Consider the following 26,181-nt stretch of genomic DNA (forward strand, 5'->3'; position numbering starts at 1 on the left):
TACGGAGTCCAGTGACCTGGACATTGAACCACTGAGGCAAGTGGATGAGTTGGGTTTAATAGATTCCGGGTTGGGACTAGGGTCGGTTCAACCGAGTCGACCCGCCCTTGTCACAGAACTTACAATCCGATGCGCCTTGGCTAATTTGGACTCGGTTCAGGTCAACCTTCGGCGTCCGAGTTAGCCTAAAACCCACACTGGCATAGCCTCCCTGCAAATAGCCCTCCCTCTCTATTTGCGATCGCCTCCTGGATCACCGACTCCAGCATTCCCTTCTTGGCCGTCTTCGCGACGTTTGGGAGGGGAACGAAGACGTCGTCATCTCTTCTCCGGCAGCTTCGGTCGGCGAAGGGAGCTCCATTCTCGGAACTTCTCCAATCCCTTTTCCTTGGGAAATCCCGCGGCATCGTTTCTGGTTAGGTATTTAGGTTTTATTCTAGCATAATTTGTTTCTTTCTTTATTTCTGAAGCTTATTTCAAGAATTTTATTTCAACAATTCAGGCGGGACTAAATTTACGGTAATTATCTAGTTGAACTTCTAGTTCCTTCCCCTTTATCCATTTCTCTTCTTCGTTCGCCCTGTCCATTAGAGTTGGTTTTCTTTCCTTTCCTCCTCCGCCCCTCTCTCCTCAGGGCCGGCCCCGCCCCAAAAGCCTGAACTACGCCGCTGTGGAGTGGGGACAAGGGATTTGGGATACGTTTACGGCTGGGATGAGGTGAGAAATAGCTGAGAGCTGAGGAATAGCTGTCAAGTGATCACACCTCCATTGCCTACGATTTTTGGGTGAGCCTTCTTCTCCTCCTCTTCTTCCTCTTTCCTTCCAGAATCCCTCAAAAATGGATTTTTCGCTCATCCATGTGATTTAGAGCCTTAGAGGGCAATAATCGTGCTGTATAGATCATTTTTGTTTCTTGGATGGTGCTGGGTTTCCTGTGTTTGCGGGTTTTGAGAAGCGGAGGGGCAGATTTGAGTTTGGACTTGAGTTTTATCGCTGTTTGTTGTCCGTTCTGGGTCTATTGTTGCCGAAACCGTATCAAAATACTATCTTTTTGAACAGATTTACCTGGTTTCCTGTTGATAATTTGCAATTTATACAAGAAAATCGCTGGGGGGAAATGGTTTTTTTTAGTGTTTTTTTCCTTCGCTTTCTCATTTATAGCTTGCATTTAAATGTAAAAATGGTGGAAAAGAGAGATCTTTTTAGCTGTTCAGGTGGGTTTCGCCTTCTTTTTTCTTTTTCAGCTGGTTACTGAACTCATCATGGAGCCCCAGTTTAGATTCCGATGGTTCTTTACGGTTGCTCTCGATGCGAGCATTCTAAAGGCTGGTCATACATTTGGGGTTTTTCAATCTTTTGTTTAACCAATTGCAAAAATCAGACATTTTCTAGATTCCAAATGGATTTTGAGCATCGGCGAGATGGCACTGTTTTTACTTCTTTGATTGTCAGATGACCTCATTCTATGATTTTTGAGTCTTTCCCATTTGGTAGTCCCCTGTCACAACTCCAACAAATTTGATCTGACACCTATTCACCCACTATATGCAACTATATGTCTTTAGGTTGTGTATGTCTTGTAACAACATATGATTATGAATCTTGTAACTGCATACCACAATATATTTTTTGATTTGCCTGTCTATGCTCATTGGTATCAACAGAATGACTACCACATTTGTCTGTGTACTGTAAATGTCATCAGCCCGCTGTTGCTCGAAAGTTATTCGATGAAATGCTTGAGAGGAATGAGATTGGAACCATGAATTCTAGTGCTGGATCCACTAATGATGCACAATATGTAGTGCTATCGAATATTTATGCTGCTTCAGAAAAATGGGAAGAAGCAGAGAGGATAAGGAGGAGAATGGTGGAAAATGGAATACAAAAAATGTGTGGTTGCAGTTCGATCATGAAAGGTAACACAGACTATCAGTTCCATGCTGGGGCAATTGTAGAGTCTCAAGCACATATGCTATGTGGGGCCTTGGATTAGACATTTTAAGTAGTACGATCATGAGAATTGACGGACGCTGGCATTGTTGGATGTTTCCAAACTCAAACAGGTTAGAGAAAAAATATTCAAGTTGCACAAGAAAAGTTTGCTTTGAGAATTTAGTAGATTTTATTCAATACTGAGCTTAGGATATGAGCTGAAGCAAGGAAGAAGGTATTGGCTCTCTCTTAGACTAATTTTGATAGTGGATCACTGGATAAACTAGGATACCAAGCAGTGAGCTGAGATGAGATGAAAACAGTGTGATATTGTTCGCACACAATGAGCAAATACAGTAATGAACCCGTAAGGGTGTAAAGATATACTAATTCTTATTCAAGATTGAAGCATAGTAAACAAGGTTTAGAAAAAAAGAATCTGTGATACGTAACTAAGCATAGATTCCTGTCAACAAGAGGAAGTCTTCAAAAATTCTTTCATCATTTCAAAAAAAAAAAAAAAAAGGCCCCTCCTTAGTGAGTTTGCCTTAGGCCTCCAAATGCATTGGGCCGCCCCTGTCTCTCCTCCTTCTCTTTTTCTCATTTGGCGATTTCTTGATTTTAGAATTGGGGATCAATGGGGTTCTACTGACATGCTGATATTTGCAATTAACTTTCTTTAGGGCTTTCTAAAAATTTGTGCAATCTTTTAAGCTCGAGATAAATGTTGGCAATTAAATAGCATCATCTTAAAGCAAGTATCTTTCTGGTGATTTCTTTTTGGGTTTCTTGAAATTTTTATAGTGTCCCTCACTTTGACACAGATAATTTGCAATCATTTCAGTGCGGTAAGTTATTGAAATTGTCATCTTAAAACTATGTCTTTCTGTTAATTCTTTTGGTTTTCTTGGGATTACTGTGATTTCCTTTGACACAAAAAAGATGGAAGAAAGCTGATTTTTGTTTGTTAAAGGATTGGCATGTGGTGATTTTTCCCTTGCTGTTTCGGCTCTGTAAGCTTTCTGTCTAATTGCACTTTCTGTGTTGTAGATCGTATCACATATAGCTTGTAGATAGTTGGTGCATAACTGGAGGTAACAATGGAGGTGAGCTCTTCATCTTGATATTGCCTTTTCTTTTCTTTCTTTTGTTTTTTAGTAACAAGCTTATCTTCTTTTTACTTCTCATTCTTTTGTTATTTTGGTGTCAAATAGCTGCCATCTTTTACACTGAGTTTTCTTGCATCTTGTTTGATGTTCAATGCAGGGAGAGGGGAAAGTTGTTGACCTGAATAGAACAAATGATGTCTTGGAACCTGATACAGGCATTAAGGGAGGGCTCTGTGTGCCTAGCAAGGACAAGTTACTATATAGACCTCCCGAGAGAAAATCAACTTTAGGTATGCTTTCATGATGCTTATTAATATTTATTGTTGTTGTTGTTGTTATTTGTGTATGTGAGTGTATCCTGGATTCCTGATTCTTTTCCACTAATATTGGGTGTTGCGTTTAGAACCTATTGTTTTCTTTCTTTGTTTGATTGTTTACTGCAGGAAATCAATCTCTATTTGGCATGAAATGTGCCAATAATAACCTTTGGCAACCAAGCAACATGAAACATCTGCAATTTATAATATTATATCGTTACTGATGAAGTTCTTTTTTTGATCTCCATAACTATAATCAACGGTCCTTGTCCTTTGCAAGAATCCTTCTCCATATTAATTTCTATAAAGGGTTCCTATTCTTTTTAATATATGCATTTTCAAATCTTTGGTTTGGCCCTTCTATTTTCCAATCCTTCAATACAAATCCTTCTCCATATTACAACCCCTCTTCTTATGAGACCCTCCTATGTTTTTTGTACCATATGTCAATATTATCAGTTTCTTTTTCTATTTCGTCAGTAATGGCTTACATTTTCATCGTACATCTTACCATTTATAGTGATATAACTGTGCCATGGCTTTACAAAATAAAGGTAGATGCATGCAACTGTGGAAGATCTTGCATCAATTCATTATTGCCCTGTCTTGGTTAGCACCACCTGTCACATATTGCAAGTGTGTTGGCCATTAATCCAATGAATGGTGATATATGATGATTATTTGATCCAAACATGTCGAAAAAATTATTTTTAAGAATTCCTTTTTTAGTAACTTGATTTTACTGAGTTATATTGTTGCATGTTTACTTTTTAGCAACGGCTCCCAGATATTATTTTTTGTAGAACAAGCTTCTAGATGCATGTTTTCATGTTTCATGCTAAAATTTAGAACTTAATAGCGAGATTCTTCTTTCAGTTGTCCCTGACTGCTTCAGATCTTGTAATCATATAAAACATGGCAACACGTGCATTGGCATATGCTTTCCCGTGCCACCCACTCATCGAATATTGGTTGTCAATACCATGTTTAAGTAGCCCAAGCTTATGCAGCTAGTTCTATGCTACTATTTTTTGTCCTGGTCTCTGCTCTTTCCAACCTGTTCTCGCTTTAAGCTAATAGGTGTAGTTTTTTGGTTTTAACTCTGAAGCTTTTCTCCTATGTATTTGTTTCGAACTCCTTATTTTGAAGAAGTTGCATTGGGTATGCACTTTAGAAATTACTGTGTTATAAGACCTAAAAGGGCTAAAGGGCAGATGATAAATAAAATCAGACAGAAATTTTAACTTATAGTTAATTATTGATACATCTGAGATAGTCTATAAAAATACAATGCCTCCAATGTCCATTGCAAAATGGAAGTGTAAACTAGGTTATATTTTGATCTTGTTAGTTTTCTACAGATTGGTCATGTATAGAGAGTTATAGTCATACAACAAACTTATTTTCTGAAGTCCTTAGGTTCTACGACTTTTTTCTAAAGCTAGCAGGTCTGTCTAGATATGAGTTAAAACCAATGTGATCTTAGGGATTCCTATATAATTTATGAATTAAATTAGCAGTTCCATGGACCTGATTCCATCATTTCAGTTCTGGTTAATTAATGAAAGTGTGGTCCATTCAAGTTGAGGGTGTCATTGAGATAAGCACTCAACTTGATGCTGACCCTTCTAAGTTGGCATGGAATTTATTTGTGAGGCTATTTTGGGCGAGATGGGGGCTTGACTAGAAGGCCACTTGGTCATTATGTTGGCCGTTAGGAGACTGACTTTAGTGTAGTCTACTCCACTTGGTGGTTATGTTGGTGGAGACTATATTAGTACTTAGAAGTGATCTTCCAAGCTCACCATGTGCTTGAAAAGACTGGACGAAGATAAAAATATGTGCTGTTAGATATAAGGAACTTATTTGCTTCTGATAAATATAGGTGATCTTCCAAGAAATACAGGAAACATACTCCAGTAGATCAAATTACTCTTTAGGTGCCGTGTAGCCTACCAGCAACAACCAATAGGACCAAAATTTGATTGTTGAGTTTCAGCTGATAAAGAGTGACCCAAAGCATTCGAAGTAAATCAACTGATGCTAAACCTTCTTGTATTGTAAACCATTGTTTTCAGCATCAATATTAACTTGGTATTTCTAGCTGAACTTTACTTTTGCTTTTTGACTCTAGCTTACACTCTGAAGCATCGTATTCCAGCAGTATCTGCTGAGTCTGATAGTCTATTCTACTCACCCACACATATGTATTGTACATGTGTGTATAATAGCAGATGCATGCAAATACACAAACACAAATATATGCACAAATACAGTGGGCTGTGATTCATCTAGCATGCCTATCCATGCTTCAGAGCTGTTATAATGCAGACATTGTGATGTAAACAGGTTTGGATATGCTTGCCTGTGCGAAAAGAGGATCAAAAGGTGATGGCTTTAAAGTTCCTGCCGAAAGACAAATTTCGGCCATTAGTTCTATAGATATGGATGAAGACGTGATCGTCGAGAAGTCTGGTTCTTCTATAATAGAAGATTCTACAAGTGGTTCACCTCGTGGTGAAAGCGGTCGTGCTTCTCGTCGCTACCGTGGAACTGGTGCTGAAGAGAAATCATGCTCGGGTTAGCGGTCTTTAGCCTAACCTTCCGTTGACTAAAGTCTTGCCTATTAGTTACTGCATCATACTAATACTAATATCAAATTTTCTAAATCATCTTGATACCAATGTCATATTTTCTAAATCATGTCAATAATTTGATTTCCAAATACAACAGATAGCAGTAAGACGACATCTTTAGTGCAATATATATACATATAAGCATCTGAGACAGTTCATTCCTTCTTGAGCTGCATGTAACTGAGTTATCGACATTAGATGATAGGTGAAGAGGGTTCTGTCAGTCATCAGGGGATTGTAGGGGTTCATTATTTTGTGTGTCATATCTCAATTATTTCTGTACTTGCTTGTTGGAAGTTTTGGATTTTTTTTTTTCCGAATATATTGATTTTTGAATAGGTGAAATTGTCTTGCGTACACTTGTCTAGTTCTCTTGTCTGGATGCAAACCTAATGTAGAGGACTTGCAGATTCGAATTTTCATTGTTCTTCTTAAATGGTCTAGTAAGATTCATCAAGTCTCTGGTTGCTGTCAAGAAAACCCAGCTCATAAAGATTATACTTTTTTTGTTAAGGGAATGCTAGATTGTGCTCAGATATGAGTTTAAGAATGCAAAAGGAACATAAGAACCAGTAAGCAATGATTTTATATTCTGCTAAATCAGATTTAGTAAGCAGGGTTATTTAAAGCATGACAATGCAATCGTTGAAATAGATTAAATATATATATATATTCAGGTGAGTTTGTAAAGTACCGAATAATGATTCATATGATATGCATACACAAGTCTTGAGGAAAGTTGAAGAATATGTTGATCTCTATCAAGTTACCCATGAACTGAAATGAATGAGAAAGGAATATATTCATTTCCTTTGACCAGCCATTGCTCAGGCCCCAAGTTACACAATTAAGAGTCCCATTTAGTTTAGTTTCAGATATGATTAGGTTGGGTCCTGTGTAGTTGATAGGAAGACTCTAAGTACTTAAAATAAAGGCGTTATAACTAAGGAACAACTGACTACTGTCATCGAGATTTCTTTGAACCAACATGGGCCATCAGGTCTATTATGATGGTGCTGAACAAGGATGCCAACAGCTTATAGACTTTCTCTGCTCTATATCTTGGTGATCTTATTGCCTAGTTTGGTTTGAAATTAGTTAATTCTGCGATAAGAAATAGACAACATTTTTCCTCCATAACTGTTATTTCTGTTTGTTCCTGTAGTTTCTCTATCTAGGTGAGGATGTGTTGGGATGGTTAGGGGGATTTAAAAGATTATTTTATACATGGAAAGGAATGGATTTGGTTATTGGAAAGATAGGCTGGAGTAAGCAAATTTAGCTGCTCTTGATGGAACATGGAGGAATAAACTATGGAGTTTTTCTTCCGTTCTCGAACCAAACTGGTCCTTGTTTTCCTTGACTTTTTGTATATTGGTTTTCATTGCACTTTCTCACACCATTTTGATTAGCAGGGATCATTGTTGGTTGATATTAGATAATAAGAATCAAAGAGAGAGATGGGTTTAGGTATTTATATGGTTATGGTTGTGCTTGAAGTAGATTGGCAAATAGAGGAAGGTAGACAATGCAGGCAGTTAAGAAAAGCTCAATCTGCAAAAGTTCAGACTGAGGAATGAGAGCATATGATACAATATCTTCTTGCAATGTTCTCTCGTAGCTTTTTGTTAATGTTATTCTATTCTGTGTGTAAATTTTTTTTATATAGATGTAGCATTTTTTAAATAGTTTATATTATAGATGTAGCATTTTTTAAATAGTGCTAAGTTCTTTTGATTTGATAATTCTATATTTCTGTTAATGTTGGAGTTTCTTACTCCATATTTATAATTGATGAGCAATGATGTTCTGAGATGAATATGTATTGCTCAGAATCTACTGTAACACATGAAGGTGAAGGAGGATATACTTCTCGCAGACAGCGAGCAAACGAAACTCCACACCGTGAGGTAATTCCTTGTTCCATCAGTTGAGTTGTTCCTATCAGTTACTTGTCCTTTTGCAGTTTCAACTCTTTCTATTTGTTGCATACTATGAATGTTATAGCCATTTATGAGAAACATCCGGTATCAAATAGAATATTTCTATTTAAGTTCTGTTTTTCTCACAAGTAGAAATCTTGTCTTATTTAATATGATCTGGTTTTGTCTTCTACCAATATACAGTATAGCAACTATCCCATACAAAGGGAGTTGTGGAAACAGGATTTCAGAAAGCTCTGTTGTCAAGCGTCAACTGACATAGACGTTCAAAAAGTTCGAATGTTCTTATTAATCTATTTATATATATGTAATGTATATATTTATGTTATGTAAAGGAATAATTAATGTGCACTTAAATATATTGCAGTTCTTGGGCAGTTCTGTTCCTATATAAAGCAACAGGCTTGTGGATTTTTCTCAGAAATCCATACTAACCAATAGAAATTACCTGTGTGGTTTCATTTTAAAATTACAATAGTTGGATGCTTTCATTCCATCACAAAAGGGTCAGATTGTAAATATTACATGTTGATCTGTACTATGTTTAAAGTTTCATGACATTGTCCAAACGTTGAGTTCATGACTCTGCGCCCTCTCTCTGTCCCCTTCTTTTTCTTCTCACCTTCTTTTTCTTTCATTTTTCCCTTGTCTCTTTTTTGGTTCCATCATTGGATACATAAATCTTTGCTTTATTGTACTTACTCCCATATTTCCCCCAAGTGATTTCTTTCCTTCCAGATCTATAGGATCTTCACTGTTATTATGATTTTTAGTTTCAAGCTGTAGCACGGGTAAATCCAATACCGTTACATGATTTGAATTAATTTAATCCTCTTTAAGATTCAGGATATATTTGCTTTATGTACTCAAGAAACTTATGGACTGGGCAATAATATCATTTAATCTTACGAAATCACAATATTGGTTGTATGTTTATATGATTCAAATCTAACTAATCCTCTTAAAATTTTAGGATTTTATTCATTGTACAAAGTATCAGGAGCTGTAGTGATTAGGAAAGAAGGTTAAGTGCTTCTGTACATTTGAGGGGATGGGAAACATTATTTACTTTGGGCTAGTTTATATGTATAACTATATGCAGTCCGTATATGTTTTTTTGTGTTTGTAAAAAGGCGTTAAGAAAATATTTCTTGTTTGCTGGAACTTTGTTCTTAAGAATTTAGTATAAGTAAAATGCACAAGAAAATTTGTGACATGTCACTATTTTAGTTTAAAAAATAAATTAAGTCTTCTGGAGGTCCTAGATGACCATTCTTATTGGAGGTGATCAAGCAGCTTATAGCCTTTTTGTTTTATCTGAAGGCCTCCACTCCCAGAAGTTCCCGGAGTTTTCAGTCCTATAGTCCTGATTATGATGAGGAAAACAACAAGCATAGATATCATAGTGATAGAGGGTATTTCAAAAGAAAAGATGAGAAGGGGAGACCCAGCCATCAGCAGAAGGATGCTACAGATCGTGCAAGGAAAAGGAATCGGCATGAACATGTTTCAAGAACACCTGGTTCTTTGCCTTTCACCATTTATTATGTTTCCCACTGCATAATTAAGTATTGATTTTGCTATTTATAGTGCTTCTTGGCGATGTAGTTATTCTGCTTGTAACTTGCAGTTAGATCTGATTGGGATGATGGGAGGTGGGAATGGGAAGATACTCCACGTCGAGATAGTCGAGATAGTTATTCTATGTCTCGTAGGGACCTGCGTCCTTCACCATCTCCTATGTTGGCAGGGGCATCCCCTGATGCACGCTTAGTTTCTCCATTGTTGGGTGGCTTCACACCTCGTTCTGCAGGTAATAGTGAATTTGCTGGATGACAAATTTGTTTCTATTTAACTTTCTTCTTCTTCTCCTCCTATTCTTGGGGAACATCCTCTACTTTTCCCTTATCTTTTATTGTCAAAGATTTGAATGAAACTAATGGCAACTTGGTGTACAGCTTCTCCATGGGACAGTATCTCTCCTTCTCCAATCCCTATACGTGCTGCTGGCTCAAAGAAATCTTCAGACTCACGTCAAAGTGGAAAATCACATATGCCTACTTTTTCTCTTTCAGCAAGTTCTGAGGTATTATTTTAAGCCTTGCATTTTCGTATTAAGTATTATTTGCATCAAAGGAACAAGATTAAGACTACAGGATAAAGGAATATCAGGCATCATGGAGAGCTAATTTCCATGGAGCAATACTCGTGGGATTGAGGGCTTGTGGAAGTTTTTTTTGTTTAAGGGTTAGTTTAACTATTTATAAATCACAGGTAATGATATAATAGTTAAACAAAACAAAGAAGTAAGAGATGATGAAGAGAAGCATCCACCTCAAGGAGAAGCACAATGTGGAATCTATTCCAGTAGAAAGTAATTTTGTATCTTTCAACTCTTTACGACCTGTGATGGCTCTTCTTGTCTCTATAGTTGAAAATTTTCTAATTCCAACCATTCATTCAACCTTATGATCACATATACAAATCCCTTGATGAAGGTGGTGATAGTATCATCACCACTTTAAATTAAATTGAGGTATCTCTACGAAGTGCATATTTTTCAATGATAGCAAAGCTTTCATATTTAATTGATGCCAAGTGTAGGTTCTAGAGTGCCATTCAATGGGTACATAAAAGTGACGAAGCTGCTTTGAGTACTGAACCATGTTTGCCTGTTGGAGCGAATTGGATGATTGGGCCGAGTTCTGCACCCTCTTCCCCTCACTCTCCTTTCCTTAATATTCACTTTGAATCATCAAAGCCTTTAACTAATTCAGAGGGGCTCAGCTAGCTCGGTCACTTTATGCTACTGGCACTTCCAAAGGCAAAGCTCTCGTCTTTGGCGACTAGCAAACGAAGGGCACACACTCTATAGTTTTGAAGCAGGGGTGGACACTTTTTTTTTCTAAGGGCAAAGACTCTTAAGTAGGCGAGTACTCGGGCTAGTGAGCGAACATGCCAAGCTTCGGCGTCGTGCACCTGCTGACACCTTTCAAAGAAGTTTGACGTGTGAACCGAAGTCGTGTTGCGTCACTTGTTCCTTTCTCATTTTAGTGCTTGCCTTTTCATCTTACGTAGGGGCTTTTATATGATTAGAGTAGAGGTCGTGAGAGAGCAGAGCATACTGCCATGTCGAATGCTAGTAGATGTCTGTCTATTCTTTAATTCACCAATCCCTAAAATGAATGTATGTTATCTGTTAGGTTACGGGTACTAGCGGGTATTTTGCCGGATGTAATTCTTGTTGAATCGTATACTCGGGAGATGAGTGTAGGGCGGACAATTCTCATGCCATCTTGATAGGTTACCAAAAATCCTCTGCCTTCCGTGATAAAGTATAATGGTGCTCCACTTCCCCCCGGTTGTGGAATGAAGTTCTAATGGAAGCAGGTTGAGGGTTTTGTTTAAAGTTTTTTTAGTTATCGGCGAATGAAAAGAAATGCTGCTTTGACTAAAAAAGGAAAAGAAAGCGAAAGATTCAGAGTTTGGTAGTAACTCCGAGGCTTGATATCATCGGGCTAGAAAACAACAATTTGCATTTGGTTGAGTTTTGGAAAGCACATGATACATGGAGGCATAACAAAAGCAGGCATACAAACAATGTAACTTAAATTGAACTAAGGTTGGTCATGATGGAATATCTTAGCATTATCAGATGATTGATTCAGGAGATCTGAAATGTTAGGAGGCAGATGCTGGTTCAAGAGTGAGATTTTAGAGTTTGGAGCCACAAGGAGAAATATTTTGCCTATATGCCATTTGGAAAGCTTATTATGCACATTGGCGTGAAATAACTTGTTTCATGGACATGGCTTCAAATTCCAGTCATGCTGGTCTATGCTGGGCTGATACCAGCTCTTAAGCCAGGTCCAACAGAACAAATTTTTAACTCCTCTAGTATCCTTGAACAAAAAAGTTCCCTCCTAATGGGCATGCCCTAATGTGCCAGTACACATGCCACAACATGTGAGATCAGGAAATAGGGAGAAGTAGAAGTTCCCATGAAGTAACACCAGTAGCCAATTTCTAGACTGGCATTAGAGATCAGACATCGCTTATCTTCCTTACAACAACTGGGCTGGTCAACTGATTAAGACCGGGAGAAAAGTCTGCTTGGGTGTGGGAGGGCAAGATCACATTATTTTTCTTATATATGCGGGCTGTTGTGCACTATCACATTTGCATAGTTTTGGCATGGGATTTACGATCTCAATATTCACTTAGGGTAAACTGTTAATATTTCTTCTTCTAGATAAGTTATCATATCCCAATCAAAGACCTGCATTTTTGATGCTTTGTATATTATTAAATATCTCAATCTCTGGTATGTATTTACATTCCTAGAATAATTTGTGTGTTCTTTATATGTTGTAATATTAGAATAGTACTTTACAAAAAACCAGTGGACAGAGTCCAAAATTTCAGCAAGTTAATGAAAGATCAATTTATATGGCCTTTATTGCATCATGATTATAATGTAAAATTTTCTGCTTTGATATTCCTATTTTCATCTCATCATGTAATTTTATATTTGAATTTCTATTGAATATGACTTTACTTTCTAATTCTGTTAAATATGCTTTATTTATTTACTCATTCATTTACATGACCATTGCATGCACTAATTTTTCATTATGATGCTTTCTCTGTCTGCCTTATCAGGGCCATGGCGCTGATCGAGACTCTGTAGATCAAGACTCTTACAGAGATTATGAGATCACTGAGGAGATGCGTCAAGAAATGGATTATAATGCTGATCGTGCATGGTACCTGGCAAACTTTTCATCTTTAGAATAAAAAGGAACTTTTATAAATTTCCCAGTAGACTGAAATGCTTGAAACAAACTGTTATTTGCACTGATGACAACTTTGTTATAGGCTTTTCAAACAACCCATTTACATCATATCCCATTTACATGTTTTAACGCACAAAACTTGAGGTTCATTGTTGATGTCAAAAACTGATAGTAAATACTCCTTAGAAGTAGTTAACTTGGGTTGGAAAAAAATCATTTCCTATGTCTATTTGGACAGTTTTAGATTATATTTGGACAGTTTGAAATCTAAATTAAGCAAATCATCGCATGCTCTGATTATCTGAACCAACTACAAATGCCTTCCGTTTCCTATGGCTTTTAGGGAGGTTTCAGTTGGCAACATGGAATTATGTTGCTTATAGAAGTTGCAAAAGTGCCCCCTATCTCTCTGATTCAGTATGAATCAATTTGTAAGATTTGACTTCCTTCTTTAACAACCTATTTTTTTTTCTTTTTGTTGTTAATGTTGGCAATTCTTCAGGTATGACAGAGAAGAACACAACACAATGTTTGACACTGATAGCTCATCATTCTTTCTTGGAAATGACACTTCTTACCAGAAGAAAGAGGCGGAGTTGGCAAAGAAATTGGTAATAGTTGCCTTTTTTCATTGAAGTATGCTTCCGTGTTTTTTTAGTAGTTCTAACTAAATTGCCTGGTGAAAACTAACTGATAAAGATACTGCTATTGTCATTTCACACCTACTACTGCTGGATAAAGATACTGTATTACAATTTTATATATATTTATATTTATATATATATATCCAGGATTACTTCCATTTTATTTATTGTGCCATGGAAATTAATCCATGAGTTGATTTACATACAGATAACTGCATTTTGCTAAATCCAAGTGGATGTTGGGTGAATTGTACACACAATGTTGAATGGTTCAATGCAAATGATTCAACCCATTTAATTTGATCCAGTGAGAGCAGCATCTCTTATCCCCATCTTATTTAACCTGTTAGTCCTTCTGTGCCTTAACCTTGAACCTAGACCTCTATAGCAGGAACCTTCTAGTTGAGTAATGGACCCACACCATAGTCTTCTTCCCACTATTGCTCATCCTGAATTCTTGATGTGTTTAAGCTTCCTTTGACAAATCATTCGGTTTTGATACCTTGCTAAGACAGACCGTAGTTTAACAGTTACTGTGTTATTTACCATTATTTAGATATTTAAATGATTTCCTTATCTTTTATGTAAATAAAATTCACTTGTAAAGAATAAAAAGTATTAATAAGTTAACCTTAAACTTTAGAACATCAAATATTAAGGGATACAAGTGCTTGCCTCTAGGAGTCTAGGGTAATCTTAAATGACTGGCCACAACCTGGAGTCATATCTATTATTGTGAAACAAGACACTGCATTCATCTATGGATGCTGCATTCACAACCAAGTTTCGTGTCTATTATCGTGAAACAAGACACCTTGGGGTTGGTTAGTTATTTGCTGTCAACCTTTTCGATCTTGCATATGTTGGTGTTCTGTTTCAAGCCAAAGGCAGTGAGGTTAAAGTGGGGCTTTTGCCATGTATTTTAAATGACCAATTAGTGGGTTAGGGGATACAGCCCTATAAATTGACAGGATATAAACTTATGCTGCCAAGCAACACCCATCCAATATTACCTTTTAGTTGCAAAGAGTTTAGACTGGATGCACAGACGAAGTAGAATTGCATATTTCTTGTAGGCATGCCAATAACCAGAAAACAAATTGAAACAAATTCTAGTAAGGTTTCTCTTAAAGTAAGCTTCTAGAATTAGAGGATATTATTCACAGCAGCTATGCATAACTGTGTTTGGTTGGGGGGGAGGGGTTTTCTAGAATTAGAGGATATTATTCACAGCAGCTATGCATAACTATATGTTTGGTTTTGGGGGGGGGGGGGGGGGTTCTAAGTAACATCCTAAGCTTGTGGGTGGAACTTGGAATGAAATTTGTTGATCTCGTGCTCATCAATGAGCTTAGATTTGGGATGACATATATGGTAGGGGAATTTGGGATAGGGAAGTTGTATGATATTTTCATTTTGGAAAAGGGTCCTGGTCATGCTGGGCTTTGGTTTGAATCGATGCTTTAGAGTTCAGTTTTGATCCCTCAAGTAGAATTTCGGTTCTGGCAGTTTCTCTTCTAAGTTATAGAGTTTTGGATCAAAATAGAAATCAAACTATATTGAAGGTTAGGCTAAATATATCACATGAATATGCTAATCCATTGATTAAAATATCAACTATCACTCAGTCAAGCATATGCTACAAGACAAGTACACAGGAGTATGAAATTGATTACAAATATAATTCTCCAAAATAATAAAAGCTTCCAGACATGCTCATGTATCTTTCTACTGTTGCTACATGCATCGATGTTGTTTATAACTTACATTTCAGGATTTTATTTTACCCACCATGATAACAAAACTCAGATGAAAATAACACAGACTAGAATATTAGATACTTAGATAAACATGTGATTGCATTGTATTGAAGAATTTTGTAAAACATTAAACATATTGACCTATTAAACAAAAAAATTAATAATGAAATCAGCAGTTTTCATTGGTTCTGGCTGCAATGCTGGAAATCAGCCTAAATTGATCGAAATTGACGAATACCAAAATTTTTGGCTAGTTTCATATCGATCTCAGCTGAAATTTATCCATTTTGGCAAAACTGATTGGATTTCTCTGAAATTATAGACCTTGATTTGGAAGGAAGACAACTAATTTGAGGGGACTTGGATTGTAGAAACTGCCAAAACAGCTGAATATTTGTTTTCTTTTTTCATACAAGTCTGATGGGCTGATGTTCAGAGAGATGTTGACCTCTATTTGGTCTCTGAAGTGAGTGCAGTTTTCAAAGTTGGCATTATACGAAGGATATGTATTCTTGAACTAATGCCTTTTTGTGACACTATGATGTTCTTGATGAAGAGTGAACAACCGTGGCTAGTTCTCTTCTATTGAAGTGTGCATGGCTTAGATTAGATTATGCTTTTCATGAGACATTTGCTATTTGTGTTGGGACAATATGATATACACATTTTGTTTGTTCTGGAGAAGTGAAGTAGTTTAGTTGACTGCTGCCTGTGAACATGGTGACCATGATTCATGCCCTGTTGGTTTTGGAAGAGGGCCCAACAGCCTTTGGGGGACTTGAAGGAAGGGCGAGAGGTGCCAACTACCCCTCCTGAAGTTTGGGGATTTATCGAATACATAGGTTCTTGCATTGGAGAGTTATGAAATCTTCCTGCCCTAAAAAAAATTAGGCATTTCTTGAGTGGGGTTTCCATGATAACAAGAAAATAACCCCTTTCAAAATTGCTGCCAATTATGATGTGCTTGGGAGGAGGGAGTCTATGGTAAGTCTTGTAATGGGAGGACCAAATTAAAACCAATCTAAACTCCATTATCCCAGCTATGAATGACTCTTCTTTGGAGCATGGTTTTCTTCCTTATGGGCAAGAACTTGTCATGTTAATTTCTCAAACCTTATTTGAAAATTTTGTGCAAGCATCCTTTCAATAAAAGGAAAAAAAGGAAAACCCAAATTTCTGAAGAGAAGAAAGATGAAGATGGGGAGATGGCTTTGGTGGCAAATAAACCATTACTTCTCTAAACATTCTCTGTTGGATGCTCCACTTACCGAAAGGGTTAATTTGAACAGCAACTGCATATGATATGACATTCCAGTCTTTCTCTTATATTTCAATATGATTTCCTCTCTCATTCAATTTCTCTCTATTTGGAGCTCAATATATTAATTTGTGATGTAGTGCTATTTTTTTTTCTTTGCAAATGTATTAGAATAAGGACTCGATGACTATAATTAGTCTCCTAAACTTGCACTTAATTCATGTAATCTATACATGAACTATTAATTAGAAGAGATCTAACATAAAAACCATTTGCTTTCTAGCAGATCAGAGGTCATTATGCACAGCATTTATTTGGCATATGGTTTGTCTCTACTATTAGAGACCATAACGATGTGTTTGATATCAGATTTGAAGTATTCAAATTATTTTCTCTGCAAAAAGGTAATTCAAATTGTTGGTTTAAGTGGGCAATTTAGTTCACATTATTCATCCCTCATTGAAAAGTCTGGCTCCACCACTGCCAATAGCCCTTGCGAATTGCTATGCTCCATACCACTTGTGATGCTAATGCGTTGTAATTGTGCGGTCATGGGATTCCGTTCCATTGCACATGAAGCATGCCTCATGGATAAACCTTGAAGGCAGAAAGGTTTTGTATGAAACGATTTGATTTTTATTTAGGAAGACTGGTAAGGAACGTTAAATGCTCGATTACTTTTTTTGAGTACATGAGAAATCAGATTGTCCAAATAGGCTTTGCAAAAACGATCCAGAACAATTCGAAAAGCTTTTTTGCTAATTGTTGTGGAATAGAAGATCTTTGCCTTGCATTACTTACTAGTAGACCATTGAATATAACATTCAGGAGAACTCTTAAATACCTGATTGTTTTCAGTTTATCATTTTGTACTTATCTGATGAGAACGATAGTTAGTGGATTTAAGCTTAAGTTATTGCTTTTTGAAGGGATGTGAAATATATGCCTTGTGATTGTGATCTGCTTGTATGCTGTTATCTATGTGGCTGTTATTAATCTTGATTTCTTAGTCAGGTTGCAAGGCCTTTCCTCATGTAAATGGTAGCATATTATCTGACTTTAAGAGAGATATATGTTTCACGTGTTAAGGACATAGCTTTACAAGGACATGCTTAATTGTTCATTTTTACGAGGCTGCTTTTGGCATTGAGTTTCTCCGCAACATCTTGTTCACAAGCATCCATAACTTTTTGCTCTTTGTAACTTAAATTTATCTTTATCTGTTGATTGTAGACTCGCAAGGATGGAACTCTGATGACACTTTCCCAGAGCAAAAAGTTATCACAGTTAACTTCCGATAATGCTCAGTGGGAAGACAGACAGCTTTTGAGATCTGGAGCTGTTAGAGGAACAGAGGTGCAGACAGAGTTTGAGGATGAGGATGAGCGCAAAGTTATTCTTCTGGTTCATGGTATGTTCAAGGTTTTATGTAGTTCTTTATTATATATTAGAATTATTCTATGATCTTTTTGTGCAGAACTGTTCATTGTTATTTGCATTGACAGAACGTATAGCTCTTGGTAGTCATGAAAGCACCCCCCCCCCCCCCCTCCCCCCCACAAAAAAAAGAAGACTTTCCTCAAACAGTAGGAGGAAGGCTTTTTAAGATTGGCAAACTGAATTACTGAATGCCCAAACAAATTGCTACTTCCATTAAGTCTGGCTGGAAAAGTTCCTAATTGAGTTTTATTCAAAGTTTCAACTTTAATAAATCCAGTATGCAAATAGCAAAGCTGTCAGATTTAGCAACGTGGAGTAGTGTGATTAGTTATTTCAGCTGAAAGTTTTTAATAAATATCGAAATTGTTTTGCATCTGTGTCTTAAATAGAACAGATTATTGGCTGCAGAATTCATTTTGAACTGACCATAATTCTTAGTGCTCTAGTTCCATTTGCAAAATGGTTTCAAGATATGAGTCTATGTTTTTAGTATACTGAGATTTTATGTACTGTTTATTTATCTGCTTTCAATTCATTGCCAGCTGAATGCATTATTCATGGTTTATTATGATTATGCACTATTGGAGTTAGAGATGCCATCAAACCTCTGTCCTTCACTGCCAGTTCTTTTTTGTTACAGATACAAAGCCTCCTTTCTTGGACGGGAGGGTGGTATATACAAAGCAGGCTGAACCTGTGATGCCTATAAAAGATCCCACATCAGACATGGCTATAATTGCACGCAAAGGCTCTGTTTTAGTTAGAGAGATTCATGAAAAACAGAGTATGAACAAGTCACGCCAACGATTTTGGGAGCTAGCTGGATCAAAACTTGGTGACATATTAGGGGTTCAGAAGACAGCTGAGCAGGTCCATATACTGAATAACAGCTGATGCTTTTACTGATCTACCATTATTTTACTTGCTTTCTTTACATGTCTAATAATGCTTCGATGTCAGGTTGATGCAGATACTGCAGTTGTAGGAGATGAGGGAGAAGTTGATTTTAAGGAGGATGCAAAGTTTGCACAGCACATGAAAAGCAAGGGTGAAGCAGTCAGTGATTTTGCCAAGTCAAAATCTCTTTCACAGCAAAGACAGTATCTCCCAATATATTCTGTCCGTGAGGAATTGTTGCAGGTCTGTATTTCTTGCCCAAGTTCTTTCATTTTCACTCTCCAAGTGCCTAAGAGTTTTCTGCTTTCACAAGAATGTTTTGCTTTTATTCTTTTGATTCTTCTTTTCTATTTTCTGATAATAATGCATCTTCATTAAGTAAAATTGGAGAAAGTGACATTAATGTTATTATTTGTGAGGATAACATGTAATCTATGAGCCCATCAAACAACTTCATGACATGAGAGGATAGTGAAATAGAGGAGGATTTTTATCTGCTTAGTTAACTTAATCCTGCCGATTATTCCCAATCACCCTGAGCCCTGTTTGGTCTATGTAATGTACCTAAATCATACATGTTGTCCTTGAGTGTTTATAATAAAGATTAGAAAAAGAAAAACTCCAGGTAGGAAATTTCTCAGAGTGTAAAAACATTAAATTCACAGTGCTATTTTGTGAGGAGTACCTTCACTTTGCTCTCTTGCATGCACCATATCATGGTCAAGTTTATTTAAAGTTCCAATGTAGTATGCAAGCATCTTTTAGGTTCTATTTCTCTATAACATGTATCTAGTAGAAGGATTTAACAAGTTACAAACTGCTCCAATATGGTCCTATGGAAAGCTTTGAATCATGAGATGTAGTCTTTCTATTTTGCATGTAGATAGATCATTTACCACTTTTTCATTTGCGGATCTCATAGGATTGAACATATCATGAAACTTTTTGTAGTGCATGTTGTCTGTGCAGTCCCAACCACTCTTTTCTGTCTTGGTTGTGGAATACAATATGCAGCAACTTTTGTGGGAACGAATTGACAGCTTAACTTGATGCCTCTCCTTTACTAAAGTTTTCTTTTCTTTTGTGTTCTAATGTTTATTTATGCTTCTTTTTTTATTCCCTTCTTTTTTCTCACATTTATATTAAATCAAAATTTTCTCCAGTTCTGAATTTATCTAAAGATATTGTGCGACCATCAAAGTTGCTTATATATGGGTGACCAGAAGTGATACTGTGTTGATTTTCTTATCATGTTTCATGAAAGTACTTAACTGATAAATGCTTAATTGCGTTTTTATTTTGTCCGATAGTCAAAATTGCTTATATCCGGATGACCAGAATTTGATATTGCGTGTTAATTTGCTTATCAGGATTTACATAATTACCTAATATTAATTGCTTACTCTATATTGTACGAATATATAGGTAGTCCGTGAAAATCAGGTGATTGTTGTTGTTGGAGAAACTGGTTCTGGAAAGACAACACAACTGACACAGGTTAATTCGGTGCTTCTTTATTAAATTGTGAGTCTATGGAGCAATAAAGTGAACCTTCATCTGATCTCAAAAATTACCTTTCAGTTTCTTAATGAAGATGGATATACTATTACTGGCATTATTGGTTGTACACAACCTAGACGTGTAGCAGCCATGAGTGTTGCAAAACGAGTCAGCGAGGAGATGGAGACAGAGTTAGGTGATAAAGTTGGCTACGCAATTCGCTTTGAGGATGTTACTGGTCCAAATACTATAATAAAGGTGAAAGTTTGTTACCTTTTGTTACTGGTCCAAATACTATAATAAAGGTGAAAGTTTGTTACTTTTTGTTTTTTTGACTAATCTCATGTTTGTATTTAGTTGTCTATTCAACAAACAACTATATCATTGTTTTTGCTTTGGAACTTCTTAATTAGTATATCATGTAGTCTTATCTCATATTTACTAGTACTCCTCAAGGGGCAAAAATTTCTTGGTGCAATGGTAGAAGGGTTGGGCTGACAAGCGCAATGGCGCAAGTTCAAGTCTGGGGGCAGCTATTTTGTGCCAAAAAATGTCAAGGGTTAGGTCTACCCAATCCGCCGCTCCCAGGATCCTAGCCAGGATCATAACTGGGTAATGGCCTTACTTTTTTAATCTCATATGTGCTAGCAAGATTCAGCATATTTGCTGGTTGAACATCATCTTTCTTAAGGTAGAAGGCTGAAGCAATGGTAGAAGGCCTGGGCTGATAAGTGCAATGGCGCAGGTTCAGATCTGGGGGCACCTATTCTCTGCCAAAAAATGTCAGAGGTCAGGTCTAGATCCTAGGTTGCCGGGATCATAACTGGGTAATAGCCTTTCTTTTTTCTAATCTCATATTGCTAGTAAGTTTCAGCATATTTGCTGGTTGAATATCATCTTGCTTAATGCATACATTGGGAGGCAATATTACTATACTTCAATTAGCAGTTTTGAGCAGGTGAACATTTAGATATGTTTTTTTCCATCACTTAACCTTTATCATGTTTGAAGATAGGGCTATGAAATGCTAAGTTTCGCTTAGTTTTCCTTGTGATATTTTGAAAGAAATTGACTTATCAATTTATTTTGATCATAGATACTGTCTCTTCTCATGATGTTTTCTTGCAACTGATTCTCAGTTAGATGATGAGTATGATTAGTTTGTGTTTTTATCTGTCAACATATCTTATATATTCTGAGAAGGATCCTTACATCAAAATTTTGCAGTATATGACAGATGGAGTACTTCTGCGTGAAACATTGAAGGACTCTGACCTTGACAAATATCGGTATCATTCAGACTCTTTTTTCTTTTTTCCCCCTCTGCAATTCCTGTGGGAATTGATTTCACTGCTGTGCTCTTTCTAGATAATCATAACTTACACAAGTATATCTCATATCCTTATCCAGTTGATTTGCTATTGGTGCTTTTCTCTACATCACCCATTTGGGGCTGGAATGAGGTTATCAGTCTGGCCTAGAAACTAAAATCTGAGAATTTCATGCTTCTGACTCTTGGCACTTGATTTTCTTATGTTTCTTTGGTATTGTTCATCCGAAACATAAAACAGCTTGGTTTATTCTTTATATTGCATGCACATATTTGCCCTAAACTCAGATCTGGACTTCCAGATGAATGCTAAGTAGTGTGAACAAGCAGAAGTTTTAGTCTTTTAATTCCCTGTTTATTGGAGTTCTTAGAATTAATTATCATTCCATTTAGTTTAGAGATAAGAGTTAAACAATAATTTGAAAGTCTCGACTTAGTGATATATTATGATGAAATGTTGGGCAATAAAGAAGTTCCAGTTCTCCACTTAGATTTACCATCCCTGAGAGATCTCTCATTCACATTTGGAAACACCACAAACAAAGAAAATCTGAAAAATCTTTAAACAATTTTTGAATTTACAAATTTGGCATACGATGGTTTCCACGACCAATGACTGAAATAAAAAATGCCTAGATGTTAAAATAAACAATATTTCTGGAGATCTTAACCTAGGCATCAATGTACAAAAATGAACAGTGCTCGTTGTTGTGTTACTCTGCTAGCATAAATGACAGGTCATTTAAATTGACAAGCAACGTTATTTCTCATGCTATACATAACACATGTATAGATTGTAAATTAATAAATTTCATTACTTAGATTATAATGAAAGAGGGTATCATGTTGTTTAATTTACACCCACTTGGTATCTAGGCATTTTTATGCTATAGATCATGATAACAATATGGATCTCCAATTTGAAAGGAATGGAATTGGTGCTGAATTTTTAATTTTTTAACCAAAGATTTAACATTCATTGTAACCTGGACCTATATGTGTGTATATAAATACACGCATACACATATACATAGTAGGCTTAGAGTGCTTTTGGGAGTACTGGTCCCAAATGCTTCATGATGAAAATTAATGATTGCTTAACATGAAAATCAACATCATTGATAATAATCTGGAAGATTTAAATTGGCTAGAAACCAAAAATCATGTAGTTTTGAGTACTTGTACATCAGATGCACACAAATGTGCAATTTTGTTAGTACAGTACCATGCTTTGATTTGCTTCATAGTTTAGAAGCGTCTAAAATAATTGGATTTTGTTTGCATGTCTAGATCAATATTAACGGTGTATTCGCCAAAAAAAAAGATCAGTACTTTGAATTTTCAAATTGTATTTCAACCATATTATTACCATTGCCCTTCTTATTCATAGGTAAAAGACCTCCAAGTCAAATAATTTTTAGTTTCTAAGCATTTTAGACATTGTAGATCATGATGAATGGTGTCAATTTTCAGATTGAGAGGGCAATTGTTAGTTTTTATTATGAAACATTTGGGGCCAAATACTCTCAAAAAAATTCTAGCTTTACTTTGTAATAGGCATACACATGCACACAACCTCACATGCACACTAGGTATCTGTAAACACGTAATACACATTACCTATCCCTTGGTGGATTTGAACCATATTGATGCGTAAATTGCTTAGTGAATCCTTGGGTGCAGTTAGGTTTACTTATGTTGAATAGTTGCCGGATATAATTATAATTTTTTTTTAGTGCCCATCGCTTCAAGCTTGTGAAGCATGGACATGGATATGGGTTACATATATGACATGATAATGACATGCTGTTATGGCAAACCTTGAAAAAATAAGATATGGTATGGCTAGGATATGCTAATGTATATACATTTTCTGTACATACATACATGTATGTATAAATGCATATATACGCATGCATATAATATACTTTTGTATCTAAAAAAGCACTCATAAAGCATAATAGGCTATTGACTTAACGTTGCCCATACCTTATATGACAGTATCAACTTTGCAAGCCTATCATCTAGTCTTCATTCAAATCTATAGACCGCAATTCATACTTCATTTTTTAATGTTAAAATCATAGACTACAATATTGACCATTTATCATTAAAAAAGGAAAGATGACACTCTCTCCCTCATTTTTGGAGGTATTGTGGAATATTTTGGAGTCTCCGAGGAGTATCTAGAGTATTTTTTAAATTTTTAAAAATAAGATACTTTGCACAAGTATTGGACATATCCGAGAAGTATTTGAGTATCAGTATCCTATACAGATGCAATATGCACATGGCATGTTTTTTGAAGTTTCCATGCTTCCAAGCTTGAAACTAAGAGTCTTCTACATGACAGTCCCCCCAAAAAGAGCTTGGGAGTGTCAGCTCTTCTGGTTGTTATAGATTGGATTAAAAGAATAATTTACTCTATGATATATGATTTCACTTGAGGATTTGTTCTTTGTGTTCCCACCACTGCAAAATAGAAATGACTTTGGACTTCAAAGATTTTGATGAGCAAAATTTTAAGATTGATGGTTCTGAAGTTGGGCTTTCCTGACGAGCATAATTTCTTTTGCAGAGTTGTTATCATGGATGAAGCACATGAGAGATCGCTAAGTACTGATGTGTTGTTCGGCATACTAAAAAAGGTGGTTGCTCGGAGACGTGACTTCAAGCTCATTGTGACGTCTGCGACATTAAATGCTCAAAAGTTCTCCAATTTCTTTGGAAGGTGAGATGATTGTGCAGCTGTTTGCATACCTTTTCTTTCCCCCTTGTTTTTTTGGACTTTCAGCTCCTTGTTAGCACATCATCCTGATTTCTAACTGTTCTTGTTGCAGCGTGCCAATTTTCCACATTCCTGGGAGGACATTTCCTGTGAACATCTTGTATAGCAAAACACCTTGTGAAGACTATGTAGAAGCTGCAGTGAAGCAGGTGATGACTATCCACATCACCAGTGCTCCTGGTGACATCCTCATTTTCATGACAGGACAGGATGAGATTGAAGCAACCTGCTATGCTCTTGCCGAACGTATGGAGCAGCTGACTGCATCCACAAGCAGGGCAGTCCCCAAGCTTCTCATACTGCCTATCTACTCTCAGCTGCCAGCTGACCTGCAAGCAAAGATTTTTCAGAAAGCTGAAGATGGGGCTCGCAAATGCATTGTTGCAACCAACATTGCTGAGACATCACTTACAGTGGATGGTATCTTCTATGTCATAGACACAGGGTATGGTAAGATGAAGGTCTACAATCCTAGGATGGGTATGGATGCTCTTCAAGTGTTTCCAGTCAGCCGAGCAGCTGCTGACCAGCGGGCTGGACGAGCAGGGAGGACAGGCCCCGGGACATGCTATCGGTTGTACACAGAGACAGCATACCAAAATGAGTTGCTCCCCAACCCTGTGCCTGAGATCCAGAGAACTAATCTGGGGAATGTGGTTTTGTTGCTCAAGTCCTTAAAAATTGAAAATCTCTTGGATTTTGACTTTATGGACCCTCCTCCGCAAGAGAACATTCTGAATTCCATGTATCAGCTCTGGGTGTTGGGTGCATTGAATAATGTGGGTGGTCTTACAGACATAGGCTGGAAAATGGTTGAGTTCCCTTTAGATCCGCCTCTTGCCAAAATGTTGTTGATGGGAGAGCAGCTTGGATGCATAAACGAAGTGTTGATAATCGTGTCTATGCTCTCGGTACCATCGGTTTTCTTTCGACCAAAGGACCGAGCAGAAGAGAGTGATGCAGCAAGGGAGAAATTCTTTGTCCCAGAATCTGACCACCTGACTCTTTTAAATGTTTACCAGCAGTGGAAAGCAAACCAGTATCGTGGGGACTGGTGCAATGATCACTTCTTGCATGTGAAAGGGCTTCGGAAGGCCAGAGAAGTTCGGTCCCAGCTACTAGACATACTCAAGTCCTTGAAAATTCCTGTGACTTCATGTGGGATGGATTGGGATGTGGTGAGGAAGGCAATCTGTTCTGCATATTTCCACAATTCTGCCAGGCTAAAAGGCATTGGTGAGTATGTCAATTGCCGGAATGGAATGCCTTGCCATCTGCATCCCAGCAGTGCGCTATATGGACTTGGATATACTCCAGACTATGTGGTTTATCATGAACTCATACTGACAACAAAAGAGTACATGCAATGTGCGACCGCAGTTGAGCCTCAGTGGCTGGCAGAGTTGGGGCCCATGTTTTTCTCTGTTAAGGAGTCGGATACATCCATGCTCGAGCACAAAAAGAAGCAGAAGGAAGAGAAGACAGCCATGGAGGAGGAGATGGAAAATCTGAGGAAGGAGCAAGCTGAAATGGAGAGGACAAGCAAGGAGAGAGAGAAGGAGAAAAGGGCAAGGCAACAGCAGCAAGTTGTAATGCCAGGCTTGCGGCAGGGTTCTTCCACTTATCTGAGACCCAAAAAAATGGGATTATAGACAAGTTTTTGCAGTCAAAGTGCTGCCTTTCTCCTGTACGATATGAAAATTAGTTGGACGATAATACATCTGTACATTGTCATATTGTTTCTTTATGAGACTACACTAGAATCACCGTTGCCTTTTTCCCCAAGTTTTAAAGGCCGTCTTCAATATACATACTATTTTTTGTTTTA

At 37.0% G+C, this 26,181-nt stretch overlaps 1 protein-coding gene across 4 annotated transcripts; it reads left to right on the forward strand.

Annotated features, from left to right (window-relative positions):
• The first annotated feature begins 214 nt into the window (after positions 1–214).
• Positions 215–26,181, forward strand: EMB3011 (RNA helicase family protein). 4 transcript variants are annotated; one of them, XM_039128303.3, is made up of 19 exons: positions 215–420; positions 635–785; positions 2,986–3,041; positions 3,202–3,334; positions 5,711–5,941; positions 7,831–7,907; positions 9,264–9,462; positions 9,571–9,753; positions 9,899–10,026; positions 12,603–12,706; positions 13,239–13,347; positions 17,632–17,809; positions 18,479–18,708; positions 18,799–18,978; positions 20,161–20,232; positions 20,317–20,493; positions 21,463–21,524; positions 24,144–24,296; positions 24,406–26,181. In XM_039128303.3, the coding sequence occupies exons 3-19, from the start codon at positions 3,036–3,038 to the stop codon at positions 26,003–26,005; spliced, it is 3,822 nt and encodes a 1,273-aa protein (XP_038984231.1). In that variant the 5' UTR covers positions 215–420; positions 635–785; positions 2,986–3,035; the 3' UTR covers positions 26,006–26,181. The 4 variants fall into 4 exon arrangements, with proteins under 4 accessions (XP_038984231.1, XP_017696922.1, XP_008781694.1 ...); XM_088716273.2 differs by lacking the exon at positions 215–420 and adding an exon at positions 503–519; XM_017841433.5 differs by lacking the exon at positions 635–785.

Source organism: Phoenix dactylifera, chromosome 2, assembly GCF_051530095.1.
Source record: "Phoenix dactylifera cultivar Ajwa chromosome 2, Ajwa_hap1_PhDact_Kaust_v1.1, whole genome shotgun sequence".
NCBI lineage: Eukaryota > Viridiplantae > Streptophyta > Magnoliopsida > Arecales > Arecaceae > Phoenix > Phoenix dactylifera.